The sequence below is a fragment of the Phocoena sinus genome, chromosome 3 (genome assembly GCF_008692025.1).
Source record: "Phocoena sinus isolate mPhoSin1 chromosome 3, mPhoSin1.pri, whole genome shotgun sequence".
Lineage (NCBI taxonomy): Eukaryota > Metazoa > Chordata > Mammalia > Artiodactyla > Phocoenidae > Phocoena > Phocoena sinus.
This window is the reverse complement of record NC_045765.1, coordinates 159,197,226-159,216,145: the sequence shown is the minus strand read 5'-3', so window position 1 is coordinate 159,216,145 and position 18,920 is coordinate 159,197,226. Positions and strand designations below refer to the sequence as shown.

The window sequence follows — 18,920 nt, the reverse complement described above, 5'->3', positions numbered from 1 at the left end:
TTTTCCCTGGGATACTCTGACTTATTTTAGAGAATGAGCCAGGAACAATGTTCTTTCATATTCTGTCCAGGTTTGAGGTTCTTGTGGTTTCTTAACAGTTACTAAACTATTCAAGAGAGTGTGAATAGATTCCACCAGTTGTTTGCTTCCTGAATGAATATTCAGCTTTGGCCAGATCCGGGGGGGAACACAGCACTTTAAAAATCATGAGAGGGAGAAAGCATATTGGTTTTTGTAGACGAATGGCATTAATTGCAGATGCAGTAAGTAGAACCAAATCAAGAAGTCATTTTTTTGTTGTTGTTGCTGTTTTGCCCCTAGCTGATCCTAATTTACTTAATGTTTTGGAATATCTGAGAGCTCAAAAATTATCTCTGACTAAACTGCTTTGTAGTTAAAACCCAGCTCCATCTCTTACTGTGACACTCTGGGAGGGGTTTCTCAGGCTTTCTGACCTTTGCTTCCTCGTCTGCAAAGTGAGAGCAGGACCGTTGCAAGGTTTCCATCAAATGGTGTATTTAAATACTGTAAAGCACGTCTGGAACATTATAAACACTCACTAAATGGCAGCTAGTATTTACAAACTTCAGAAAAATAACTGAAGCAAGGGAATCACCCCTGAAGTCTTTGTAAAGCCAGAATGAAAACAGTGCCTTCTGGCTGGCATTTGGCACAATTATAGTGATATTAATAGAATTGCTGAACAAAGGGTATTGTGCCAGGTGAACCCAGGCTTCATTTTCACTGCATCACAGCCTTCAGTTTTATTTAAAGAGGGATAATGAAATGTAACACTGAATAAAACACTGATTTGTAACAACTAGCCTTGAAATTTTACATATGTGTTAAGTGAGATAAGCAATCTCCTTAGCCAATTCATTTTCAAGTCACAACCTGTGCTATTTCTCTCCTGTTCTATACACTACATGTATATAACACGTGGCAGGTAACTATGACCCAAGGGCTTCTATCTAATAGATGGGCACTGTGGTATCCAATCCCTCCTATCAAATGCACCTCTTTCTTTTATTTCCTTTTTCCTCCCCCCTGCTCATAGTTTCCTTGTACCATATTTTCTTTATTTTCCCTTATTTTCTTTAGCTCTTTTCCTTCTCCCTGTCTTAAGTTTGCCAAAAGAAGTTGCAGCCTCTGTCAGATTTCCACTGTCAATGCAGTGAAAGAAAAAGAGATTAGTAACATCTTAGAAGAGCATCCTTTACTAAATAAAGAAAAGTTGACATAACTTGTCTTCTCTAAATGTCAGAGCCACTGCACATACTTTGTGTTTGAATTAATTGTGATTTCCAGTAATGGCTGATAATTAGAGTTCTACTGAAAATAGAATTTATTTACTTTTGTAACTCTTCCCCACAGAATATTAATACAGCAAGTGTTATCCCTGACCTAAGCAAGGGATCCCCCCAAAAGGAAGTAGGAGTGGGTTATGTTTCTGTTGCTCTAGAGTTATCCAGTTCTCACTGCTCTTTGGGAAAATGAGTGGAGATACCCATGGATGTAATTATGACAAAGCCAAGGAGGAAATGACTATGCTTTGAAGCAATGAAGCTGATGGTAGAAGAATCCGTGTATATGTTAGCACTTCTGAGTATACAGGTTGCTATGAGCGAGGAAGAAACATATTGCGTTTGCCTGAGCTTTCACAGTACAGCGCAGTGGACTCAGTGCCCTAGGAATATGTTGTATATTGTGGATTTAAAAAAATATTCACAACCTAAAAGTTGAGAGTTATGTTTTATTTGGTGGGAACTTTTAGGACTTCAAGCCCGGGAGGCAGCATCTCAAGTGACCCCGAGAGAACTGCTCTGAGGAGGCGGGTTGGGGGGGCTGGGGACAGGGTGGGGTTGGAGCCAGGTTATATAGATGTTTTGAAGCAAAGGGCAGGTTGTTGGGAACATCAAAAGATTATTGTTAAATAAAGAAAACCAGATATCCCAAGTTAGGGAATTTAGCACTTTTCTATATATGGGAAGATGCAAGAGTCTGGGCTCACTGAAATCATTCCCTTGACATGCACCTCAGCTATCTGGGGCCAGTACCCTGTGTTTTCACATCCTGAGTTTCCTCAGGGCTCATCATGGGGAGTGGCTGCAGTCTGATGGCTGCTAAATGGCAGGTATTCTTTTCCTTCCTGAGTTCCCTTGGGGCTCACCAGCTCACCGTCATTGGTGTATGCATGGCTGTAATCACTGATGACTGTGACATCCTTTGTTTTCTGATATGGCGGGCAATATTCCATTTATCAATATGTAGGTACGAAAGTAGTGGAAAGAGAAGGAGGCAGTTGCCAAAGAACAGGGGACTAGGACTCAACAGGTCTTGAAAACAGCTCAACTTCTTTTCCAAGTTTTGTTTTAATAGTGAATAAAACCACAGCAACTCCCTAGACATTGCCACGGAAACTTCTTGTTATAATGAATTGTCCTTCTCTTTAGCTTGCAGTAATGTTATTATATACGTCATTCTCTAGTTGGACTGGCAGCCTAGCCCTCATATACTATTTCTTCAAGCTGTACAGCTGCAAAGCCATATTGTCCTTATTCTTTCCTTGGTCAAAGGGTGTTTATGTGGCCTTGGTGACTTCACCCTATTGGGCTGAAATCAGCATCTCTCCTACTTTACCTTCAAGTTTCAACCAGCATTTCAGCCTGTTACAGAACCTAAGACAAAGTCTCCAACTGTAATTTTTCTACTTCCCATGATTCTTAAAGAGAAATGGGACTCAATCAAGATGTCAGAGAAACCCAGTCATCTTTGTGATGTCCTCATCCTTTGTGATGCATTTTTAAGAACTGGGACATGGTGGATATCTACATCCCATCCCTTGCCTCAAGGCCACCTCTAGGGTGTATGGGACCCCACGTAAACATTTTTTGTGTGTGGGTCCCTTGTTTATATAATCATTTTCATTTAAAAAGACTTTGCAAAATTTGTGAACCTATAAGGCATACTGATTTATCACTAAAGGTTTAGAATGATGGGTAGAAAAGAGGTACTGATATATTTGTTCCTTGTCCAATCAGAGCACTTGATTCTCCATAGTATCCACACACCATCTCAGTTTAGATCCAGGAATCAACTCTTCATATTCTTTACTGCCAAATGTGCTGTTACTGGGTAATTTCATATCTCCCACCGTGAGAAAAAGGTAACAGTGCTGTTATTATTCAAGTCCTGTAGCTCTCAGAATCTGTCTGGGTTGAAACTTTATAGCTCTTCTTGACTCTAAGTGCCCTAATGCCATTTGTTTCATGTTGGCTACACCATTATTCATGATGCTGCACCATCCATCCTGCTCCTTGTGAATACTGGCTTCCAATGGCTCTTTCAAAGGCTGGTCCTGTGCTCTTTGAAGGTGACCACAAATGCACACAGTATGCAGGAAAATATGAACAGTGACTCTTTTTATGGTTGTGTTAAATTTATCATTTGGAATTTTATGGCATATATATATATATATATATATATATATATATATATATATAACAATACACTTTCCAGCTGTGTCTCCTCTGGAACTCTTTATGTTGCAATCACAGCATTCCTAAAATGTGATCTCTTTCCATGTCGATTACACTCTTGGTTTCTACTTACAGTTACTGGTGGGGCAGATAGGGGAGGGGCCTGTAGGTAGAGGAAGATGAGTCATCTAATTCATGCAGGGAATCCCTGACTCCCATCTGGCTCAGCTTAACCTGGGAGAGCACAGAGTCAGCACAACAATTGGAGACAAGAGAGGACAGGAATTAGAAGGGCCGGTTGATGTTGTAAAGCAAGTGTCTCAAAAGCCCTTGGAGGAGATGGGTGGCGCCACCCGAGGATTGTATTACATAGAGTGCAGAGTCTGCAGAGGGGTGAGGTGGCTGCCCTGAGTGCCAGCAGCAGGGGGTGCACTGGGTAAAAGATACCTGCCATCTTGGGTGCTGAAAGCCAGAGGCAGCACCATGGTGGAAGCATGATGCGTGATTGAGGATGCAGGAGACCACACATGCAGTTCAAACTCAAGGGTGGACAAACCCAGAGTCCTGAACTCATCCTGTGTCCAAGTGAGTGAGAATCACTCAAAATCAGAGTGTCAGCACCATTCTAGCAGCCCAATCTCACCCCATCCCATGAAAGCAATTCTGTGCCTGTCAGCTCTTTGAGACCAGCACTCACCAGCCTGCTTTCCTGGAGCAGCAGCCCAACTCCAGGGCCCCAGGGTGACCTCACAGGAACAGGTTTTGGAGCAATTTGGGGCACCGAGTCTACCCCAAGCACAAAATGGAGGGTGGGATAGAACCCTAAAGGGTAGAAACAGGAACAGATACCTGTCAACCTCTGCCCGGGCTCAGGGAGCCTACCCAGACAACACTACCAGCTCCAGCCAGACCCCAGCTCTGGAATAGTGGGGGTAGGGAGTCTTAAACAATTTCATGGAAGGCACAGGGAGTGCGGGGCCTTGGAGCACAGGGACCTAGGCAGGAGCCCAGCTTACCTGGGTCTAAAGTTGGTATCACATTCTGTTTGCTTCCTGTGACAAAAAAGGGTGAAAAGAATAAACAAGAGGATGAATATGGGAGAGATTAGGTAAAGTGTGAACTGTTCTTGAGGTCTGAGTCCCAAGAAGGGATGTCCTGAGTTGACTTTTATTCAAGGGGCTGAAAAGTATTTCACCAAAGAATTTAATTAATAAACAACAACAATAAAAATAACAAAAAGAGCTCTTACAATAAAGTGTCAACAATTTTGCATTGGAGCAAAAGAAGAAAATAAAAAACCTAGGAATAAACCTACCTAAGGAGGCAAAAGAGCTGTACTAGGAAAACCATAAAACACTGATGAAAGAAATCAAAGACGACACAAACAGATAGAGAGATATACCATGTTCTTGGATTGGAAGAATCAACATTGTGAAAATGACTATACTACCCAATGCAATCTACAGATTCAATGCAATCCCTATCAAACCAGCAATGGCATTTTTCACAGAATTAGAACAAAAAATTTTACAATTTGTATGGAAACACAAAAGAGCCTGGACAGCCAAAGCAATCTTGAGAAAGAAAAATGGAGTTGGAGGAATTAGGGTCCCCAACTTCAGACTATACCACAAAGCTACAGTAATCAAGACAATATAGTACTGGCACAAAAAGAGAAATATAGATCAATGGTACAGGATAGAAAGCCTAGAGATAAACCCACACACCTATGGCCACCTAATCTATGATGAAGCAGGCAGGGGTAAGCAATGGAGAAAAGATAGCTTCTTCAATAAGTGGTGCTGGGAAAACTGGGCAGCTACATGTAAAAGAATGAAATTAGGACACTCCCTAACACCATACACAAAAATAAACTCAAAATGGATTAAAGACCTAAATGTAAGACTGGACACTATAAAACTCTTAGAGGAAAACATAGGAAAAACACTCTTTGATATAAATCACAGCAAGATCTTTTTTGACCCACCTCCTAGAGTAATGAAAATAAAAACAAAAATAAACAAATGGGACCTAATTAAACTTAAAAGCTTCTGCACAGCAAAGGAAACCATAAACAAGACAAAAATACCCCTCAGAATAGGAGAAAATATTTCCAAATGAAGCAACTGACAAGGGATTAATATCCAAAAATATAAAAACAACTTATGCAGCTCAATATCAAAACAACAGACAGCCCAATCAAAAAATGGGTGGAAGACCTAAATAGACATTTCTCCAAAGACGACATACAGATGGCCAAGAGGCACATGAAAAGATGCTCAACATCACTAACTATCTTACTACTGGGAATATACCCTGAGAAAACTATAATGCAAAAAGACACATGTACCCCAATGTTCATTGCATCACTGTTTACAATAGCCACGACATGGAAGCAACCTAAATATCCATAGACAGATGAATGGATAAATAAGATGTGGTACACACATACAATGGAATATTACTCAGCCATAAAAAGGAATGAAATTTGTTCATTTGTAGAGATGTGGACAGACCTAGAGTCTGTCATACAGAATGAAGTAAGTCAGAAAGAGAAAAAGAAATATCGTATATTAACACATATATGTGGAATCTGGAAAAATGGTACAGATGATCCTATTTGCAGGGCAGGAATAGAGATGCAGACGTAGAGAATAGACATGTGGGCACAGGGTGGGGAAGGGGAGTGTGGGACAAATTGGGAGATTAAGATTGACATATATACACTACCATGTGTAAAATAGATAGCTAGTGGGATCCTGCTGTATAACACAGGGAGCTCAGCTTGGTGTTTTGTGATGACCTAGGTGGGGGGGATGGGGGGTGTGGGAGGGAGGTCCAAGAGGGAGGAGATATATGTAATATAGCTGATTCAATTAGTTGTATAGCAGAAACTAACACAACATTGTAAAGCAATTATACTCAGAAATAAACCAAAAACAAAATCCAAAAAACCCCACAAAGATTTATTTCTCACAGTTCTGGAGGCTGAAAGTCCAAGATGAGGATGACAGCATGATTGGGGTCTCTTTCCTTGGTTTATAGACACCCTTCTTCTTGCTGTGTCCTCACATGGCAGAAAGAGAACCAGCTAATTTTCTGGCTTCTTCTTATTAGGGCACTAATCCCACTCATGAGGGCTCCACTCTCATGACTTAATTACTTCCCAAAGATCCCACCTCCAGATACAATTACGTTGAGATTGTGGTTTTAATATATGGGTTTGGGGTGGGGACACAAACATTCATTCATTGCTCTATCTCTCTATTTACCTATCTATCTATCTATCTATCATCTGTCTATCTATTTATCTATATATCTATGTATCTATCTATCCATATATCTATGTCTGTCTGTATGTATGTATGTATCTATCTATCTATTATCAATCATCTATCATCTATAGCAAGTGAGGGAAACTTTTTTTTTTTTTTTTGGCGGTATGTGGGCCTCTCACTGTTGTGGCCTCTCCCGTTGCGGAGCACAGGTTCCGGATGCGCAGGCTCAGCAGCCATGGCTCACGGGCCCAGCCGCTCCACGGCATGTGGGATCTTCCTGGACTGGGGCACGAACCCGTGTCCCCTGCATCGGCAGGCGGACTCTCAACCACTGCGCCACCAGGGAAGCCCGAGGGAAACTTTTAACAACAGTAAAATCTGTGAAGATTAAATAAGTGATCTTTGTATGTTTTTTTGCAACTTTTTGTAACTTTGAAATTATTTTCAAATGGAAAAAGTTTTAAAAAAGTAACTGCAACATCATGTATCAATTTTGGTAAAGTTAGATATTATAGTGTTTCCTTTCCATTTTTTCTTTCTTTTCTTCCCTCCCCCCCTCCTGCCCTTCCCCCTTTCCTCTCCCTTCTCATTCTCTGTCTCTCTCTTTCCTCTTCCTTTCTCCCTCCTTCCTGTCCTTCTTTCCGTATCATAGAGATAAATACAGTTAGAGAAGTTTCAGCTTACTGGCATGTTCTACAGATTAAAATAATTTTAGATTGAAGAGTTAAAGGAAAATGTTGGCTAGATCCAGGATAGGTACTTTGCCTGGGAGAAATGGCAACAGAGATGCCAAGTGGGGTGAGGCAATCCAGAACTTGTCTTTGGGAGTCTGTAGCTGATGACAAAATTGTGCAAAGAGCTTGAGTAAGTAATCATGATAACAGCTATACTTTTTAAAAGTTTGCAGGAAAATCCCTGCTTTATTTTGATTTTAAAATGACCACATTTCTAAACTAATTTTTGTTAGGAGTATCACAGCATGTCATAGTAGTTAGTAATGTGGGAGAGAGCCTGGGTTTAAACCCAACCTTTTCCATTTACCACCTAGTTGATCTTGGTGGTAAATGGAACCTCTTAACTGCTTAACGTTTTTGGTTCCTCAAATCCCTCATCTCTTTATAAAGTTTTTAGAAAAAAAAATTAATAAATGCTTAAATATTAGTTGTTACTCTTCTCATTTTTGGTAATACTTGTAGAAGATGTAGAATTTTAATCCATGTATTATAAGATGTCATCAGTTTTGGAAATAATTTTGAACAAGCCTGTGGAAATAGGGGGAAAAGGAAGAAGTCAACAGTTCCCTCCCCAGTTCCACTCTGATCCATCTCTTTGTAGGCCAGGTGGAATGTGGGACAGGGTGCTATTGAGATGGACTTTGCAGATTTCAAAGGGAACAATAGGATCCCAGAATAGCAGAGGTCAGGTGGCAGCACTTATTCACTTATTTTTATCACAATAATATATGCTGGATGGTCAGTTTTCCTGTTTTTATTTTCCATGCTGATGGGCTGTGTTTATTTTGTTGGGCTGGGCTCAAATTGAACACAACAATCTTTGCCTTGTTAACTTCAGTGGGTAATGCTGTCACTCTTGCCCATCTAGAAGTGGAGATGGTTTGCCTGTCCAGTGGGGACAGTACAACCAAATTTTATTGGTAGATCTTTTCCAGGTCGCTAGCTTGGTACTTTTCAAAATGCGCTGAGTAGCTGTTTGGAATTTGTCTCTGCTGACTCCACTGGGCTCAGTTTCAAATCTCTCCTAATCCACTAATGAACATTTATTAAAGTGGGAGAGCGGTTGAATCAGTCTTTGGACACATTATTAAAATAAATTTGGAGCAGTGAAAAGATGAAAAGAGAACAATAAGGGAACACTTGGCCCCGACTCCACACCCTATTCTGTCTTTTTAAAGCTGATTTTTTTTTGGAGAAATGTCAATATTAGTAGGCTAACTTTCGTTAGTCTTTCATTTTGTTTTATCTTAATTTTGTTTTATTATGTATGAAGAGACCCACATTCACCAACGTTTCCCCCCTTTTTCTCTTTTGTGGTTTAAAGTTCTGGTTGAATAGGTCGAATGCCCATGAGGATTTAAATGATTAATTAAGCAATGAAATGCCAACCTTTTATGATTCTGAAAAAGTACCTGCTGGATCAAACAGAAATTTCGAAGCACCCTGATTGTTATCACTGCCCTGCTCCCAACTCCTCTGCCACCCACTCATGGTTCCCTGTGTCTAGGGCACCCTGAGTCTACAATGACTTATGCTGAGCTGCAAAGGAACCACCATGTACCTTTTCAAAAATGTCTACTCATTCTTAAAGTCACAAATCAAGGAAGAGATGGCTTCCAGATATGCAAATTCAACTTGTGTCACCAGCCAACCTTTATTCTGAAATGTCCCTGTTTTTCTACTACACTAGTTCACTGCTTCTGCCGGCTAGTTATTCACTCAAATGTTGGGCAAACGACTTTCTCTTAGACTCAGAGGATATACTGATGAATATTTCAAAATTCCTGGCCCCCAAGGAACTTGCATTCTTCGGATAATTTATTTCATAAGAGGAAGCAATAATTATTTTTAGTCATTAAAGAGAGAACCTTAATTAAATATAATATTGTGCTTAGTACTTGTTCTTATCGTTTCTGTTTCTTCATTAACTTTTTTTTTAATTATTTTTTGGCTGCAGTTGGGTCTTCGTTGCTGCGGGCGGGCTTTCTTTGTTTAGTTGCAGCGAGCGGGGGCTACTCTTCGTTGCAGTGAACAGGCCTCTCATTAAGGTGGCTTCTTTGTTGCAGAGCACAGGCTCTAGGTACGTGGGCTTCAGTAGTAGTGGCACGCGGGCTCAGTAGTTGTGGCTCACGGGCTTAGTTGCTCCATGGCATGTAGGATCTTCTCATACCAGGGCTCGAACCCGTGTCCCCTGCCTTGGCAGGCGGATTCTTAACCACTGCTCCATCAGCGAAGCCCTTCATTAACTTCTTAATTGGGAAAAAATGGTCACTGTACAAATCTATTCTCAAATTTAACCACGAATATTTGATTTCTCCTTCTCTCTGTATCTATCTCTCTATCTCTCTTTCTCCACCTTCTCTCTCTACATCTATATCTTTTTTTTTTTTTTTTTTTTTTTTGCGGTACACGGGCCTCTCACTGCTGTGGCCCCTCCCGTCGCGGAGCGCAGACTCAGCGGCCATGGCTCACAGGCGCAGCCGCTCCACGGCATGTGGGATCTTCCCGGACCAGGGCACGAATCCGTGTCCCCTGCATCGGCAGGCGGACTCCCAACCACTGCGCCACCAGGGAAGCCCTCTACATCTATATCTTTATTTTTATATGTTTATACTTAGATTTATAGCTGTATAGATAGATAGATATTTTCTATACTTGTATATCTATTTCTATCTCCTTTTATCTATGTGTATAGATTCATGTTATTTCTTTTGGATAAGCTATATTGTTCATCTGTGAGAAGTTGCCAATTAAACCAACAATTTTTCTAGTCATTATTTAATTATATAGCATTTGATACTTTTTGGAATGCTTTTGTAATATATTATCTCATATGATCCTTACAAGGAAGAATGATTATCTTCAAATGAGGAAACAGTGGCTCAGAGCAGTTATTTGTTTAATGTCAGAAAGCTAATGAGTTATCTCAGATATCAATTATCTAAGATCAGAAAGCTAGTTAATGATGATGCTGAAGTATGAAGAAAGTGGTCCTTCTGTTTCACTTATTTGTTTTGTGAATAGCTGTTGAGCCCTTCTGTATACTAGGCATTATTTTTGATGTTGGGGTTCAGCAGTGGGCAAAAGACAGAACACCTCTCGGCTTTGTAGAGCTTACATTCTGGTGAGGGAGACAAAAAAAGAAACCATATTATATAGAATATAAAAAAAGGTGGTAAGGAAGGTGTAGGAAGAAGCAGAGTGGGATGGGGGATAAGGAGTTTTGGGGAGTCATAGTTTATAAGTTTAAATAAGATGGTTATAAAGGTCTCACTGGGAAGGAGCTCTTTGGGCAGTGGTTTAAAGGAGGCAGAGAACAAGTCACAGCAGTATCTGGGGGAATAGCAGGAGGAATGAAGAGTGCAAACGCACTGAAGCAGCACACGGTTGGAATAGAGGGAAAAAGGGTTTCTTTGGGAGGCAAGATCGGAGATGCCAGGCAATTGGGTGGGAGGGGTCGGGTGAAGGTGTTGGCTCACCGGGTGATGGTGACCCTGAAGGCTACCGTAAGGACTTTCACTCCTCTCTGGGTGATACTGAGGTCCACTGGGTGGTTTGAGCGGAGGAGTAAACACGCTTTATCATCTGGCTTATTTTTTAAAAAGCTCATTCTGGTAGATGCCTTGAGAAAAACTAGTAGGAGGTCGTGGGTGGGCACAGGGGATCCTACTTGTAAGGGTTTTGTAAACTGGGCCTATGTCCAATGAGCAGTGGATTTCTGGTCTCAGGTTCTGTATTCTAGTTGAGACTCTTCCTTCCACTAACTGTTGGGGGATCTTGAGACAATCACTTAGTGTTTCACTAGAAAGGGAAATAAAACTGAAAAGTTAGTATGTGTTTGAGCCAAGTTCCTCTTACTCCCTGTGATATGTTTGCTTTCATTTCCTAATGCCGGAGTGTGTGCCTCTGCTCACCCCACCTCTATCCTCATAGTCTCTTTCCCTTCCTGACCTTCCTCAGCACATGTGGAAGATGAGAGGCAATGGACAATGGTCTTGCTAGGTCCTGAGTCATTCTGCAGTTATAGGTTTCAACCCATAACCTATGTCTTTCATTAAGGCAGTCAAAACTGAGTGTAAGGATATTTTAAAAGCTAAAAAAAAAAAAAAAAAAAAAAAGAGGCAACTTGAACAGCCTATCTAATCACTGAACTATTTAATATTACAGAACGTATGGTACACTGTAGAAGATAGACCACTGTGTCGGCAGGTCTGGGACTGGGGTAGGCTGTGTGTATACACGCATCAGCTCTGTTTTGGTTTCATTTCACTTTGGTTATTTGATTTGGTGTCTGCAAAACCCTGTGTGCACTTTTTTTTACAAGCCTTGGGACAATTTACTGCCAAGCTTGCTTGAACTCTAAAATATGCTTCCAGTTTCTGAAAACCACAATTTATTTACCAAATAGGCAAGGAAATAGAGGTTATGAGTTCATTTCTTACATAATTTTAAAATTCCTTTCTGACTCCTGACATCTCCCAGCAGTCAGTGAAGTGTTTTTAAGCAGCTTCAATAAGGGAGAGGAAAGAATGGAAAGTGATGAAAGTCGCTAACTGCTATACTGCTGTATTTGCTTCCCTTGATGCTAAATGCCAAGAATCAAAGTTAAAATAGTGGGAGGTACATATAAAATAACCTCCCTTTTCAATTTTATTTTGTTCATAAAGAGTTAGCAGGATAAAACTGTATTTGGGGATGTAAAATTATTTAAGATAAAAAAAAATATTCCCCTAAAACAATAGAATAACAATCATTAAAATGAAATTAGAGAGCAGTATAGAAAGTAAAACTTTTAGGCCCCAACTGGTATCAGTTTCTTACAAGCTATTTCAAGAGTGACTACACATAACTAGCAAATACACTCAGCAGAAAAGACAGTAATGATGAAAGGGTGATTCTATGATATATAGGGGAATAAGTAATAACCTTAGATCAAATGAACAGGATAAAGAAGGACGGAACAATAACTCCTATGTGTCTAGTTTGAAAAGATAATGACTCAGTCAAGTGTAGATGTGCATACTTGAATGTTAAAACTTTCTTAATAGTTGGCAAAATTCTTGTGTAGGTTTACTTATGTAGATGGTACACGGGTCCATCCAAAGGGGCTAGGACACAATGTCACTTTTCTGATTCTGAGAACCTTTTTCTTCCAAATTTTATGGGGTTTTTTTTCCCTCCAAGGGGGAAGGGGAATGAGAGAGACTGGGTACTGATGGGTCATTTACCTGGGCGAGTCCCACGTTATGGGGGAAATAGCTTGTAGAGTCAGAGCAGAGACCTCTCCCAGAGTTCTCCAAGTTGTGAATTGAGTACTTGGAACTGAGACACCAGACGTTTTCATGACATCAGCAGGATATAACTTAATCAAGGGGTAGGGCCGAGAAGGAAATTCGGTGACTGATAGTGGGGGCAAGATCCCAGCTGAGCTTAGTTATAATTTCAGATGCAAAGAGTACTCCAGAAATCACTGTGCCAAGGATACGAGTTTTTAAATTCCTTCATGTTTATGATTTTAATTATCCCTGTTTCCCGAAGTGATCAGCAGAAACAGTTTAGGAGGAAATGGGTGTATATGCCGGAAGGGAAGAGAAAATTCGGGAGACTATATCCTATTTCACAGCCAGGCTTATGGCTGGGGAGGGGATGATGTAATTTAAGGAAGGGAGAGGGGCTGGTAGTTTCTGAGAGGAGAAGGAAGGAGAAGAGAGCAGATTTGGTCCATGAAAAAAGGACTCGGTGGGAACCCAGGCTGATCCCACTGGGATCTACAACATGCCAGACGAAATCCAGAAGCTTGCAGCTAGAATAAATGTTTATCTCTAAACAGAAGAAAAATGGACCAGAAGATATTGAACTGTCTGAAATGATTTACATAATGGAGGTTCAGGCGATAAATAAGTTCCTTTTCACATACACATATGATCTATGTAAAGTGCACTTCACATCCATGATGATCTCTGTAAAGACTTTAGAATAATGCCTGGCACCTATTAAGAGCTCAGTGAATGTTGATTCTTTACTTCTGACTCCACCCACAATTTGTGCCTGATTCTCTATCATTCTGTTATTGTGAATAATCTTTAACCAAGCTTTCTAAAAAGTAAATCTGTGCTTTCTAAAGCTAATAAGTGAAGTAAGAGTTAAGACTTTGTATCCTTAGCTCTACATCTTTGGAATTGCTTTCTCAATGTTCCAATGTACTCATATTAGCCAGGCATGGAGACTCTTCTTGAAAATGAGTTTATTTATCTCGATTATAGGGCAATTTCAAACAAATAGTTTCTATTATTTTTCAAAAGCAGCTAAAATCTTCAAACAGTAAACACAATTTCTGTATCTTTCACTTGCTCTTGTTTTGAAGTTATGGAAGTTAATTGCCCTTTTAAAATTAACAAGATTAAAAAAAATAATTTGTAGCACATTCCACTTGTGTTTAAAGTAAGGTTTGTGGCACAGTGATCATTCAGCCTATTGGAATCAGGGAGAATCTATTGTCTTCAGCAGTTTGTGATGTACCTAGTTATGATTTTCTTAGGGTTTATTCTATTTGGGGTTATAGCCTTTATTCTATGAGGGTTGTTCTCTTTAAGAACTTTGGAAAATTCTTGACCATGTTTTCTTTATATATATTTCCTGCCTTATTCTTTCTTTATTCTTCTTCAGTGAACTCCAAAAATAAGGATGTAAAGTTTTGCACTATGACCTACATGTAACCCATATGTGTATTTTTTGTTATCTCTGTGCTTTCATCAGTGTTTTATACTGATCTGTTTTGGGGATCATTTAATAAACCTTCTGCTGTGCTGTTAAACTCATCCAATGATGTCTTAATTTCAGACACTGTATTTTTCAATCTTAGAATTATGATTTTTTTATGGATTCTAATCCTTTGATGAAGTTCCTCATCCTTTCATCACTTTTGTCCATATTTTCTTTAACATATTAATCGTTGTATTAAAGTCTTTGGATGCTTACTACAATATCTATTTCTTTCATTCGCATTTGCTTATGTTGTCTGTTCCACTTGGTTACTGGTCATGTTTTCCTGCCTATTTTCACGTTAGCAATTTGTTACTGTATTGCAGATACTGTAAACAAAGCAGGTGTCAAAGCTCTGGATGATGCTACTTGTGGCAGACAAAGTTCGGAGCTAATCACCTGAGCTGGGTCAGGGATGAGAGTTTTAGTAAGACTCCTTCCACCTCTAGTTCTGCGTTTTCCCCGTAGACCCGTCTCTCCTGCACTTCTGATTGAGAGCTCTGAGAGACTGTAGGAGATTCTTTAGCATCTTGCATACACTACTTCCAAATTTGAGGGATGTCCTGGGGAGACCAGTCATGGTTCTGAGCCAGGCCCATTCTCTCAAGCGGGACTCGTACTCCTAGTTATTATGGGAGTACTGAGAATTTTGTCTACCTTACAGAAGTTTTGTAACCTTACGCTCAGCACCAGAATTCGACAAAGGTGCTATGAGCAAAACTGACCAAGCATTTAGGGACACTTTAGTTTCCGAATCATTGCGGTCCCTTATTTACATGCCAAAACCTTTGTCATCCTACAGTCCTTCCGCATGGCCGAGGTCAGATCTTCAGACTATAGTCAGACTTGGCAAATGCCTCATGGAAGAAAAGACAGCTCACCTTGGTAAAGCTCTCTGCTCTATGGCATTTTTGTTCACTTAATTCCATTTCCATAATCTGATCTCTTTCAACATGATTTTTGAAATCAATTTATATTTTTCAGTTGGTCTAGCAAGAATGTGTTTTGCTGCAACCAACTGCATTCTACCTGAGTCTGGAAGTCCTCTTGGGGTCAACTGTTAAGAATCGGGGGCAGCTATGTCCTTCCAACCTAATAGCCTATAAGGAGATCATCACCTGTTTTTCTAGGAGCTTCAGGTGAGACTACAACCAAAAGAAGTGTGGATGTATGTGACAAATAGAGTTTAAAAATTAAATGTGCATGCTAAAAGTTCAAAGAGAATTATATTTTCTGGCAATTTTCACTCCTGTCATATACAGGAATAAACACTGTGCTCCAATAGCCAAATTTATCACTCATTTTTTTTCAATATGGCAAATATTTGTTAAGGTGAATACTGTATGAGGAAATACTGCAGTATTTGAGTATTGCAGGTAATAGTGGGACCTTAAAGGTCTTGGCATGGGACCTATGTACATGAAAGGTTTGATTCTCCTTTTTTGTCTATATCGAGTAGAGGGGGAACAGGTGTACTGAGAGATATTTGGCTGTCCGCGTGTGGAGCCTGCCCTGCAAGCTTCAGTGCAAGAGGGGCTGTCAATCTGGATGTGAACCTGGGAAGGTGTTGGATCTGGGGAACATCCACTGAGTCAGTGGACCAGTGTCTAAGGAAGTGGCTGTCTTTATCCTTAAGTATGGTGGCTGTGTTTGTGACTTCTGTAGACCCTTTTGAGTGTCCTGAAGAAATACTCCTTTTGGAATTGAACTTCTGGAATCCTTTACTTGGGTCCACTCTGGTTTTCTCTCTGGTTTCTCTACCAGCATGATATCCCAACTCTGCTTTCCATGTAAATTTCCCTGACCACCTGGTTGTACCGTGGCATTTTAAAACACTTACCAGACATTGATTTAATCCTTACAATGAATTTATGTGGCTAGGCCTGGTCTAAGTTCCACTTTATAGACAAGGAAATCATAGCCTGAGAAATTAAGTACACTCAGAAACAGCAGTGACAAGATTTAAAATCAGGTCGTTTTACTTCGGTTTTTCTTTTTTTTTTCTATATCATTATGTGAATCGATCCCAGTTCTGAGGTGACAGATGGCACTAGAGCAAAACACTTCTTTACATCTGGTATATAGTTGAAAAGTGAAGATTCTGCACAAATAAATATGAAAGGAATTTTTACCCTCTCCCATAACTTCCTTTCGGAGGCCTGGCACTCTCCAAGCCTAGGTAACAGAAAGGGGAAATATAATTTAACTCAAAACAGAGAAAGTATAGACGCACAGTGTCACATAGCATCAGATGGAAGTGTGGAAGGTCTGATGGTCTTGGAGATGGCTCGACCCTGAATTATGCTAGTGAGGTGCAAATTCTTCCTGCTTCCCCTTCAATTTCAGCTTCACTTATGCATTGGATACCTTTTCTTCCCCCATTGGTCCATCTAGAGGAAACTGGACAGAACTGAATGTCTGGATGTCTAGCTGAGGCAAAGAGAAGAGGGACTTGGAGGGGTGAAAGTTCCTAGGGGAGATGTTCTGATAAACTGGAAGAAAGACAATTAAATGGGGGAGCCAAGAAGTGAATGAGGGACTTCTAAGTTCCCTGAGGGAGAGGATCAGCTGTATAAGGTGAAGCAAACTCATTGGAGCCAATATTCTTGATTGGTAATTTTGTAGCTTAAAAATGGTAAAATATTAGCAGTTTTATATGATTTGACCCAATATTTTATAACTGCTTTTCTATTCTGAAGCAATAATCTTTGACAATGTAACATATACACAGTTTGAAAATACAGTGCCCAGTTTCTAATATATTAAATATTCAATTAGCCAATTCTCAGTCACAACTTCATCCTCTCTTGAAGATGTGATATATTAGACAGATGTTTGCAGCGCTATGAATATTACCCTGCAGCTACAAATGCAGATGTCATTCGGGGGATTGCATTGGCAACTTTAATAACACTAGTACTTTGCCATACTTAGAGCTTCCACTGGGCCGGCTCACATGTTTCCACATTTGACTTTCAATCTTTTCCTTGTTTCAGGCATTGATCTGAGTTCCCTTTCTCTCTTGGGAACACAGTTATGTATTTTTTTTGTTTGTTTATTTTGGTACGTGGGCCTCTCACTGCTGTGGCCTCTCCCATTGCGGAGCACAGGCTCAGTGGCCATGGCTCACGGGCCCAGCCGCTCCGCGGCATGTGGGATCCTCCCGGACCGGGGCACGAACCCACGTCCCCTGCATCAGCAGGTGGACTCTCAACCACTGCGCCACCAGGGAAGCCCTGTATTTTTTTTTTAATTGTGCATTTTAAAAATTGAAGTATAGTTGATTTACAATGTTATACCAATCTCTGCTATACAGCAAAGTGATTCAGTTATAAACATGTACACACTCTTTTTTATATTCTTTTCCTTTATTTTTTATCATAGGATATTGAATATATTTCCCTGTGCTATACAATAGGACCTTGTCGTTTATCCAGTCTAAATGCAATAGTTTGCATCTACCAACCCCAAGCTCCCAGTCTATCCCTCTCCCACCCCCCCTCTCCCTTGGCAACCACAAGTCTGTTCTCTACGTCTATGAGTCTGTTTCTGTTTTGTAGATAGGTTCATTTGTGCCATATTTTAGATTCTACATATAAGTGATATAATATGGTGTTTGTTTTCCTCTTTCTGACTTACTTCACTTAGTATAATCTCTAGTTGCATCTATATTTCTGCAAATAGCATTATTTCATTCTTTTTATGGCTGAGTAGTATTCCATTGTATATATATACCACATCTTCTTAACTCATCCATCTGTTGATAGATATTTAGGTTGCTTCCATTTTTTGGCTATCGTGAATAGTGCTTCTATGCACAGAGAGGTGCATATATCTTTTTGAATACAGTTTTGTCCAGGTATATGCCCAGGAGTGGGCTTGCTGGATCATATGGAAATTCTATTTTTAGTTTTCTTAGGAACCTCCATACTGTTTTCCATAGTGGCTGTACTAACGTACATTCCCACCAACAGTGTAGGAGTGTTCCCTTTTCTCACAGTTATGTATTTTCAAATACATTTAGTTATGTTTTAAAAATGTCTTCTAGCAAAGGCATGTCTTTCCTTATTGGAAAGTCTTCCATGTTGCTGCAAACAGGGCACATGCCAGTTTGAGGTGAAAGAAGTAGAGAGATTTCATAAATGATGAATGATAAGCTTGCAATGATTTTCCCATAAGTAAGCATCTCAAAATGTATATGCAGAAAGACAGTAAAGAAATAAAATGTAAATAAGATTATTTTAAAACATTATTTTCAGGGCCAAGGAAGAAGTTACGAGAATAAAACCTTTAAAAAACATTATAAGACATTTGATGGTGTTTTTAGTGGAAGTAATTTAGAGATGATTGGGTATTGTTATTTTTTATTTGATATTTTAGAACAAAAGTTTACCAAAATAGAAAGCTTTGTCATTTCTTTTCCCCACAACTTTAAAAAGTAAACTGTGAGACTTGGGTCAGCATAATTTTTCTTTTTTAGACCTTTTGCTTGCAAATTCATCCACCATCAAATTGTACTGTACTTCTTCCTCTTTTGCCTATCTGTGGCTGACCCTTTTATAAATAAATCCAAAGCCCTGTCTTCCTCTTGCCTGTTGCTCTGAGTAAACAGTAAGAAATCAGATGCCTGAGTCCAGTGGTTTGATTTTATACAAGTGGATCTTGTT

General features: G+C 39.8%; 1 protein-coding gene across 1 annotated transcript in view; it reads left to right on the top strand.

Annotated features, from left to right (window-relative positions):
* The first annotated feature begins 10,844 nt into the window (after window positions 1-10,844).
* The window catches only part of LOC116751137 (transcription initiation factor TFIID subunit 11-like), a 29,524-nt gene continuing 21,448 nt past the window's right edge, over window positions 10,845-18,920 (top strand). Inside the window, exon 1 of the mRNA XM_032626576.1 lies at window positions 10,845-10,997. Within this exon, the coding sequence (XP_032482467.1) occupies window positions 10,845-10,997 (153 nt within the window). The remainder of the gene's footprint in view (window positions 10,998-18,920) is intronic.